Source organism: Condylura cristata, unplaced genomic scaffold, assembly GCF_000260355.1.
Source record: "Condylura cristata isolate star-nosed mole 26May11 unplaced genomic scaffold, ConCri1.0 scaffold00038, whole genome shotgun sequence".
Taxonomy (NCBI): domain Eukaryota; kingdom Metazoa; phylum Chordata; class Mammalia; order Eulipotyphla; family Talpidae; genus Condylura; species Condylura cristata.
The window spans coordinates 3,732,273-3,742,609 of NW_004567139.1; the positions used below are offsets into that span (position 1 = coordinate 3,732,273).

The 10,337-nt window shown below is 42.3% G+C and overlaps 1 protein-coding gene across 1 annotated transcript in view; it reads left to right on the forward strand.

Annotated features, from left to right (window-relative positions):
* PRKAR1A (protein kinase, cAMP-dependent, regulatory, type I, alpha) overlaps positions 1-10,337 on the forward strand; it is an 18,369-nt gene that overhangs the window by 971 nt on the left and 7,061 nt on the right. Inside the window, exons 2-6 of the mRNA XM_004693459.2 lie at positions 2,428-2,609; positions 7,772-7,942; positions 8,693-8,784; positions 8,977-9,038; positions 10,124-10,170. Of these exons, the coding sequence (XP_004693516.1) occupies positions 2,433-2,609; positions 7,772-7,942; positions 8,693-8,784; positions 8,977-9,038; positions 10,124-10,170 (549 nt within the window). The 5' untranslated portion in view covers positions 2,428-2,432. The remainder of the gene's footprint in view (positions 1-2,427; positions 2,610-7,771; positions 7,943-8,692; positions 8,785-8,976; positions 9,039-10,123; positions 10,171-10,337) is intronic.

Genomic DNA, 10,337 nt, shown 5'->3' on the forward strand with positions numbered 1-10,337 from the left:
GCGAGCCGCCATCGTTCCGCGGCCTTTCGCGAGGCCGCCAGCCCTTGGTTTCCTCTCGGCCGCCTCGTCATCCCCAGCAGTCGTTCTCCCTCTCTCCCCGGGATTCCCACCCCCACCCGCACCTTCGTCTGGCTCCTAAATTTCCTTTTGTCCGCTCTTCCTCGCCCCTGTCTGGATTCCTCCCCACCCCCTCTCCCTCGAGGCCTTTCACCACCGCTGTGGCCTTCCGGCTGGAGCAGGATGGAGGATCGGCCTCCCGTCCGCATTTTGTGACCACGAGTGTGGGCACAAGTGACATGAAGGACACTTTCCTGTCCTTCCTCTCGGAAACCCGCGGTACCTGTTAACTCTTCCAGCGCAGCGCACGTCCCGTGCCAAAGGATTTAACTACTTAAGAGATTCCCTGGAGATTGGTCTTTTCATCGGGGGAAAGAAAGCTAACACTTCCTCGAGATGACCCCAAGGAAATGTTCTTGGCAGGTCTGAGGGGGTGCGGTCTGAATCAGCAGCGGTTTCTCAAAGTCTTATAAATATGCTTCCCCCCAATCCCTTTTGAAACCGAGTTTTGTCACAGTTGCATCTCCAAAAGAAAGAATATGAGGTTTTCTTATAGAGACTGCAGTGGAAGTTTTGAAGTACTTGATTTCGGGGGTATGGTCGGGCATGTAAACCCCTAGATTTCTAGGGTTTATCTAGGCAATTTTGGCTAAAGGTCCTAAGACTATGAAATTTGGATATTCAGGGGTTCAGTGGTGGCTGCGTTCATGTGGACAGTTTTGTTAATGTGCTGTCTTTTTACTGGTGTCTTCTTTTTGGTCTTTTTAATACAGAGTTTCAAACAGACCAGTTTCATCTCGTAGACCCTCCCCCCCTTTTCATTTCTGCCTTGCCCTACCCCGATCTAATCAGAGGATGATCTCTCTGACTCTAGTGTACTATGTATTTTTCTAAATACAATCTGCTTTCCTGGAATATGTCCGAGTGTTTTGAAGCATAAAAGATCTGATTTATCATTGCTTTGGGTGGCTTTCAGTATTAGGGCCTTCAGTGTTATTGAAATGCAGAAAATCCTGCTGAAAATGGATTCTCAGTTCATAAGATTGTCTACACTTGAAGAATAGTTACAAATCTACGCTAAAGTAAATGAACTTTTTTTGAGTTTTTTTTTTTTTTTTCCCTTCCCTGGAGTGTCTGTTGATTCTTTTTCTGTGGTCTCTAGCTTATGTGCTTGTCATGGAGCTGCAGATTTTCTCATGGTCTCTGGTAATTAGCCTGTCACTGACCTTTAGCATGAAAGTTGTCAAAACAAAATGAGTAATAGGGTAGCACTTTAGCTCTTAACTTCGGAATTTCTGTTTCTCTGCTTTTATATTTATAGTTTCATGTCAGTGGCTTTGAGTGCGTTATAGTTGGAAAAGTCAAATTAGTATGGCTTTCAGCGGCAGAGTGGAGGGACTGACTCTTGCTTATATCTCACCATTTTTAGTCATTAGGAATTGGAAGGAAAGGCTGCTCACTCTTTGTTAAATTGCCAAAGTTTTAATCCCAGGTTAAGGTTAGATACTCATTACTGTAACCTACACATTACTATTTTACTTAATTTCAAGGTAGTTTGAATCCTCTAAAGTGTATTTAGTTTATTGAACGTTCATCTAAGTTTAAACTCTAATGTGCTTTCCTGTCCAGGTGAAGGAAATATTTTTGACACTTCCCTGACCCATTCTTTCATTTAGTTATTAGGAAGACTTTTTTACTCACTAAGTATTTTCCCTCTCACCTGTAGGTAAGTGTGTTATCATTCAGGGGTGGAGTCTGATAGAAGATTCTGGAGTAAGATTGCTTTTAGAATTCATCTTGGCTTCCGTTTGTGTGCTTAATTTTTGATTACCTTAGTAGTTGGCTAATCAGATCCCTTGTTCAGTGGTGTGCCCGGTGACCTTAGGCCTCTCCCTCGGGATAGGCGTTACGCATATCGGGCATGTCAGATGTTCTCCTTTGTGCTTACTTGCTTTCCCTGAGAGCAGACTTGTGTGCCCTTGTAATCCTCTGTCCTGTTTACCGGTTACACACTTCTCGCGTCATCATGATTTCTTTTGTGCAGGGTTTGAACTGAATGAAATTCCCCTAAGGGCCTGACTCCCCTGCAGCCGCCTCTGCAGGGGATAGTGGCTCTGCTCCTCCCAGGAGCTGAGGTCATTGCCTCTCAGACTTGCTGCCTGCAGAGGTGGGCCCAGGAAGCGCTCTGGAAGATGCAGTTTCTCCAGATAGTGTTTTCCCTGGCCCCCACCTCCCTGTTGGGGAAAAACCTACTTGGTGAGAAAAAAAGGTCTGTGACTCAGTTGCTTCATGCATTTGTTAAGTCAAAGGCCCAATTGGTATTTGCCCTTGATCGGTCACTTACACGGCATGTGTGGTCTTTCCTTGCAGAGACCATGGCGTCTGGCAGCAGCGCCGCCTGTGAGGAGGAGCGCAGCCTCCGCGAGTGCGAGCTCTATGTCCAGAAGCACAACATCCAGGCGCTGCTCAAAGACTCTATCGTGCAGCTGTGCACTGCCCGGCCCGAGAGGCCCATGGCCTTCCTCAGGGAGTACTTTGAGAGACTGGAGAAGGTAAAAATAAACGGGGGCAGGGGGTGCGGTGACCCTGACAGTTGGTAGGTGTAATGTAGAATGTCACTGATCTGTCTATCTTGGAAGGAAAAAAATTGTGACCAGAGACGATGTCTAAAGTAGAATTTCTCAGAATGAGTGCACTTAGGATATTAGCACTACATTTTTGACTTTCTCATCAGAATTTATCAAAACAAATCTGTGCTGAGTTTGGTTTATGACATGGGACTTCCCAGTGTAATTGCTTCTAGCCTGAATATACAATGCTTATTAAAATGACTGGGAGCAATTGATCAGCAGAAGTAGTTGGCGTCTGAAACGAGAAGTTTTACAGTACTTGACAGTAATTAATACTTTACTTCAACAGAGAAAGAAAACTTCATAAAACTCAGCCCACTTTTTAAAGCCAACACTGACACTCTGAGTTGAGCCGACAGGTCCCTTCAGCAATTCTGGGTTAGCCAAGTCCGTTTTACCGCGTCTCTCTCAGATGAATTGACTGTAGAGCAGGGCTATCATGATTAGGGATTGTCCAAATTTTATTTAATAGTTGTGGTCATAGCTTGTTTCCTCTTGAAAAAAATATTAATACGGCTTTTACTCTGTAAAAGCCTGTCAGTGTGACTTAAGTATCTGGTATATACTTTTCTTTTTAAAGAACTGGGGTACAGGCCAGATGTGCAGGGGTGAGAGGATTCACCAGAGACACTGGGGAGCAGAACAGGCAGATCTACTAAAATACACTGCTGAGGGGAGCAGCGGAGAGACAGGTGAAGCCTGCTGCTTCTTGTGGGTCACCTCCCTGGCGGGCGATCAAAGGAGTTGAGTGGCTACAGATAGTTTCATAGTGCTGAGATTTAACCCCTTGTGCCACCAGGGAGTCCCGGTATACGCTTTCCTAAGCAAAATGATGATAGTCATTTTGCATCAAGGTAATCCTTTAATACACTCTCTCAAGAAATAATGAGAAAATGTGAATCACTAAATGTTTTGAGTAGTTGATTTATTTCTGTAAGTTAGCAAGATAAATTTGTAGATTTTCTTGAACATGAAGTTTTGATGAAGTTCATAATGAATATAGGCATTTCACAGGTCTGTGGTCATTCATTATCTGATGGTATATAGAAAATCTGCACTACTTTTCCATGCCATGGGCAGCTTCTTAATCAGCGTAACTTATTAAAAGAAAGACTACTAAGACTTAAATATTTGGGCGGCTTAGTGATCAGGCATTTTTCTGCTGTTTTGAAAAGCTGTTTGTTAAAATTGATCATTAGTACCATGATTAGAACAGTCTGAAAAGAACAAGCAGCTAGTCAGTCCCTGCGAATGAGTTTTGCTGTCTTAGAAGTGTAGGATGTTTGGTTTTCTCTGTTTAAGCACTTCCCAAGTGGTGAAGCACTGTCGAGCCAGCTGCCACGGGCGGGCCTTGTTTTGAAATCAAGTGTGTTCCTGGAGATCTGATTCTGAAATGGGTCACTGTAAGGTGATCCCTTTTCTCTTTGGACATCAGTGGGAACCTTCAAATGAGGAACGAAGTTGAGGAGACATGAAGTGCATCTTTTTATAGGGAGTGTTGAATGCTGGTGTTAGTTTCAAAGCCTGAATTTACCACACCACTGGCTAGGTACCACCCAAAGGGGAAAGCAAGAATTCACGATTAGTTTCCTTGCAGATAGGATTTTTAGATGTAAAGTGTGTTGGTTTATTGTACTTTTTTTTTTTTTTAAGATTTATTTAATTATACATACAGAACTGGGGTGCAGGCCACAGGTGTGGGGTAGTGAGAGGATTCACCAGAGACAGAGTGGGGAGCAGAACAGGCTGACTGATGAAGTCCACTGCTGAGGGGAACAGCGGGCAGGTCAGAAGAGGTCTGCCTGGCGGTGTGGATCACCTCCAGGGCAGGGATCGAACTCAAGCTGAAGTGGGTTTAGCTTCTTAGTGCTGTGTTGCTTTAACCCACTGTGCCACCAGGGAGGGCCCATATTTTACTTTTTAATGAAGGTCACAACTGAACATACTTTTTCATATAATCAGGGGGCTTTGTTCACTGCATTCCTTTTGCTTGGAGTGAATAAAATGTTTGGACTTTCAAGTGATTAAATTTTCAGCTTTTCAGCAGGTCATTGTTCTGTACATTTGGTATTAAGATTTCTGTGAAAATATGCAGTGACGGGTGATTCTGGTGCCTTCAGCTACTCACAAAAACACAGTTGGTCCATTGAAAGCTGCATTTTCAAACTACCGTCTGGAATTTGAGTCCTCTTATGAATATATTAGAAAATTTCCAGTCTGATAGGGGAATTTTATTTTTTTTAAAAGATTTATTTATGTATTGAAGATCTCAGGTATAGGCCAGAGGTGCAGTGGTAAGAGAGGGTTCACCAGAGACAGAGTGGGGGTGCAGCAGAACAGGCAGATCTACTGAAATCCACTGCTGAGGGGAGCAGTGGATAGGACAGGAGAGGTCTACAGCGCCAGGGTCACTCCCTGGCCTGGCATCGAACTCATGCTGCAGTGGCCGCACAGCGCTTCACAGTGGCTTTAAGCCATTGCACCACCAGGGAGGGCCCTGATGGTGTAGTTTTAATAGCTTAGGACCATTAGCTCCTGCTTGCCAGGTATTATGTGAAGCATTTTATATACCTAATGTGGTTCAGATGTGTGAGGTTAGTGATCATCACCCTTTTACAGAGGTAGCAGTTCAAAAGAGACTAACTTGGCTGTGATCAGTACAGGGTGGTAGTTAGCTTTGTAGCAACAGCATGCACACTCCATCCCCCAACCCCCCCTTCCACTTTCAGTGGCTTTCTGCGGAAACCTCTCAGTGGCTGTGGCTCTTCTGGGCTCAGCCCATCTTGACTCCTTGACTCTGGTGTCTTCTTGAGGGCCTGAGTGGAGGGAGCAGTCATGCTGGAGAGCATGCTGTTTTCCAGGCAGAGGGGCCAGAACAGTGACAGTGGACATGGCGTGTCTGGCCAGAGTACTGTCATGGTTGAGCCCCAAGTCGGTGCAGTGGGAAGCTCTTCACCTATGGGGAAGAATGACAGGCAAGGAGACAAGTGTTGTAAGTAGATTGAGAGGGGCTTTGTTTTTTGCTTTAACAAGAGAAAGAATTGAGGCCGACAGCAAATGATAACATCAAGAAAGGGACATAGAAATGTATCATGCATCTCATACAGACTTGAAACCAAGGATCTCAGTTGTCATTTATACCCTTTAAATGTTAAGAGCCTTGAATTTTACAATTACTTATTAATATGCAATGGGAACATTTTGCTGGGTATTGTAATAACTAACCTGAAGGTGAATTGAGATCTCAGAAGTTTTTTGATTGGTTACGTATTTGTACCTACAGGAAAAGGGCACAATAAAAAGTCTCCCTTCCAGCTGTTGTCTTTCTTGACTGCAGCTAAGATGATAACATGGTGTCAGAGAAAAATTTATACACAGAAAAGCTGCCTGTTCCTTCCAGTGTTTTGCTATTGAAGGCAATAACTCGGCAGATACATCGTCTCGCATATTGTGGGATAAATTCCTGGAGTAGAATTACTGGATTATTGGATCAAGAAATAAACGCATTTGTAATTAAACATACATATATATATTAGCAGCATTCTTGTTTTGTTTTTCTAATTGCTTTTTAAAATTAAAAATCAGAAAATTCAGAGAAATAAGAAAAATAACCAATGCCTCACTAAAAAAGAAAATTAAAATTAGGTATAATGTCATTATTAATGAAATTAACATTATTCCTTGATAGTTATTCTAGACTTTTCTGCTGCATATATTTATGCACACATACACACACGTGTAGTTCTGCATGTTTCCTGTGTTTTGGTGCTAAAAGCGGCACTGAGTATCATGTAGCAGGAGAAAAAGTAGGCATCTCCTTAATTTCATTTTATAATCAAAATTTCTGGGGAATAAAAGACAAAATAATTTCATTTAGAACTCGAAAGCTGGCTTAGAAAAATAATGGAGAGTGAGACAAGTGAAAGAGAAAGTAGTAGGTACTCCATTTGACTTTTATTCTTATTTTCTCTCATAGTATAGCTCATTCTTCACTGTAGGCCCGAGTGGAATTTCTTTTTAAGATTGTAGAGCTGAATAATAAGAATGTTAAATAATTCATCTGTTTTTATATGAAGGAAGGTTCATAGGAAGGTTTTAAAAGCAGGCAACCGCTTGCTTTGACTGTAAGCCCTGATACTAAAGAATGCTTCTTTTCATTTTCCTTTTTTTTTTTTTTAAGATTTATTTATTTATTCATACAGAACTGGGGTACAGGCCAGAGATGCGGAGGGTGAGAGGCTTCACCAGAGACAGAGTGGGGAGCAGAACAGGCAGATCCACGAAGTACACTGCTGAGGGGAGCAGCGGGCGGGTCAGGAGAGGTCTGCCACGCCATGTGGTCACCTCCGGGGCAGGCGGGAATCGAACTCATGCGGAAGCGGCTTCAGATTCTCAGTGCTGTGCTTTAACCCGCTGCGCCACCAGGGAGGGCCTCATTTTCCTTTTTAATGACCCCTGGGAGAATTATTATTAGAGCTGCTCTTTCTTTGACTCTTGGTTATCATCACATCATTTCTTTTGCTTATATCAAGACTCCCATCTAGAATGTTAGTTTCACCCTCTCCTGTTGGTTTTCACATTCCCCTTGCCTAGATGTGGCATGGCAGATCTAGGGGATACTTACTGAATGAGCCCAGAAATGTACACATTCCTGGGTCACTTTACTGTGTGAGTTGGTATTTCTAGATAACATTCTTTTTTGGGGGAGGGTGTCTCATGCATTCAGAAAACCTAATTCTCCAGGATTTTTTTTTTTTTAAACTGTTGGATATATTACGATCCACATTGTCAATACAGTAAGAATCTAATTTTTTTTTTCTTGCACATGGTGTGTTCCTGTACTAAGAGCTTTTGTTTATTAGTGTAGAATTTGTGATCTGAGAAACTGTAGTCCTTTCAGAATGTTTCTGTTCAAACTTGACTCCATCTTTCTCCTGTTTGGAATCAACCTTCCCACTTAACTCTTGCACTGGTAATGGTGGGAGATAGCTGAAGTGACTGAAATGAGCGCTCGTTGGAAGATGAGAATACCAGACTTTATGTGCTAAGGGATCTCATTTTCTAAACCAGTTCATTTATTTCAGGAGGAGGCAAAACAAATTCAGAATCTGCAGAAAGCAAGCAGTCGTGCTGACTCCAGGGAGGATGAGATTTCTCCTCCTCCTCCCAACCCTGTGGTTAAGGGCCGGAGGCGACGGGGTGCTATCAGCGCGGAAGTCTACACGGAGGAGGATGCGGCGTCCTACGTCAGAAAGGTAGTTCTGAGATCTCGATCTCTTTGGTGACAAGCCTCTGGGGCCCGCGGGTGAGACACGGCGGGTGGCTTGTGTCCTCTCCTGCCCTGGGGAAAGGTTTCTGTGATAACATGCCATCGAAGAAATGTGATTATAAAACAGTGAGTAGCTGCATTTGGAGAGTTTTCTCTCTCTCCTGTTTCGCAGTAGAAGGAGCCGGTAGTGGAATGCCTTTTGCTTTTGAATCACGGTGTCAGTTTTTGGCGTCTGGAATTCATGCTGTGACTTTTAATTTCTTATTCTGTCAGCTTCATTCATGTTAATCTGCCCCTCCTTGGAGCCTGCCTGCCTTTTCAAGTTACACTGTTATCCTGAAGGGGAGAGACTTGTCCCAGCACAATGTACTATTAGCTGGTGAAACTAATAGTACATGTTCATGGTTTGAAAATGACTAATAGTCAAAAAAGTGCTTGCTTTCTCCTCAGTAATGACTTTGATCAAGGTGTTTTTAATTTGTTTCCTTAGTTGACTGGGAACCAAACACCAGCCTTTAAATATAATCCTGACTGGACAAAGGGGAGGAGGCTATTTGTTGAGTGTTCTTTTTTTTGTGTGGCTCAAAGATAGTACAGTTGCATTGTGATGAAAATAGTTTAATTCAAAGCAGTCCTATTTAAATGCCACAAGGTGGCTTGACATTTAATTGAAATGCAGGTTGCAAACATGAAATGTTTTTGGTTTATGGAATTAACGTTTGACTTTCTTTTCTAGGTTATACCGAAAGATTATAAGACAATGGCTGCTTTAGCCAAAGCCATTGAAAAGAATGTGCTGTTTTCACATCTGGATGATAATGAGAGAAGGTGGGTACCACCTGCTCCTTATTTCATACATCTGGCCCCACCTGGTCACATTGTTCTGAGCTTTAAGACCCTTCACATAATCCCCTGCTGGCATTCAGGCTGAATATTTGGGAGCTTTGAATCTCAGGTTAATGTTTGAAATCCATTGAAAGACATGTGTAGTGTTAATTGGAGGCTTACTTTCCCTTGTAGTGACATTTTTGATGCCATGTTCCCGGTTTCCTTTATTGCTGGAGAGACAGTTATTCAGCAAGGTAAGGGCTGCCTTTCTTTCTTTCTTTTTTTTTTTTTTGTAAGATTTATTTAAGCATACAGAACTGGGGTACAGGCCAGACATACATGGGTGATGAGAAAATTCAGACAGAGAGGGGAGCAGAACAGGCAGATTGAATTATTAAATACTCTTTTGAGGGGAGCCGCGGGTGAGACAGGAGCTGTTGGCTGTGCCCAGTGTGTCACCCCCTGGCTGGGATCGAACCTGTGCCAAAGGCTGCGGCTAGCTTTATAGTGCTGTGCTTTACCTGTTGCGCCACCAGGGAGGGTTCAGGGCTGCTGTTTTGATGGCACATGGTAGGGTGGGAGACATGAGACCATGTGGCTTTTTAATTGATTTTAATTGCTTTCTTCTTTAAGCTGACCATTTTCCTTTTGTTACACTTTTATTTTTTGTTTCAGTCCTCTGAGCTAGACAGACTTTGCCTAAGAGACTAATATTTTCCTATCATCTGATTTAGTTTTATTTATAGTAACTACTAAAGGCAATGTTTGGGTTTTTATTCTGAGTGTTGTATAAAATTTTCAGCCTGTGTGTATTTTGATATCCTTTATATTGATGAGTAACCAGCCACCTGTGGAGGGGGATAAACAGAACATTTAAAGCTTTGTAAGGGCCACCTGTTCACAAGGTCTGTGCTTCTACTGAGTTTTACATTTCCCCCCATGAATGCTACTAGTATGCATCTAATCGTTTGAGTATTTCTCTTTTCCCCCCTTATTTACTCTATAGATACTTCCATAATCTCACTAAAAGACATTTTCCTGCTTTGTGGCAATCTGATACTGCACTGACTGTTGGAGTTTATGTTTTGTTGTTGTAGAGCTAGCCATTAATACCTTTGTACACAATGGACAATTTAAAATTATTTTTATTATCATGAAGTGACCAAATAACTGGTCAATTTATGACCTTTGTAATATATGGGTAGACATCTTTTCCTGAAAAATTGTTAATTTACAACATGTTCTTTTCTCTCGGCACTACTATAAAGTTAGGTATTGTTTGTTAACATGATAGTTTTGGGTTTGCTTGTATACATTTTAATATGTTTCTTTCTTTCAGGTGATGAAGGGGATAACTTCTATGTGATCGATCAAGGAGAGATGGATGTAAGGTTTAGTGCTAGCAAAAATATTTTGATCATCTTTATTTTCTTTATTTCTACATAGAAGAACTAGGGTCTGCCTTTTCAAGTTACACTGTTATCCTGAAGGGGAGAGACTTGTCCCAGCACAATGTACTATTAGCTGGTGATAGTACATGTTCATGGTTTGAA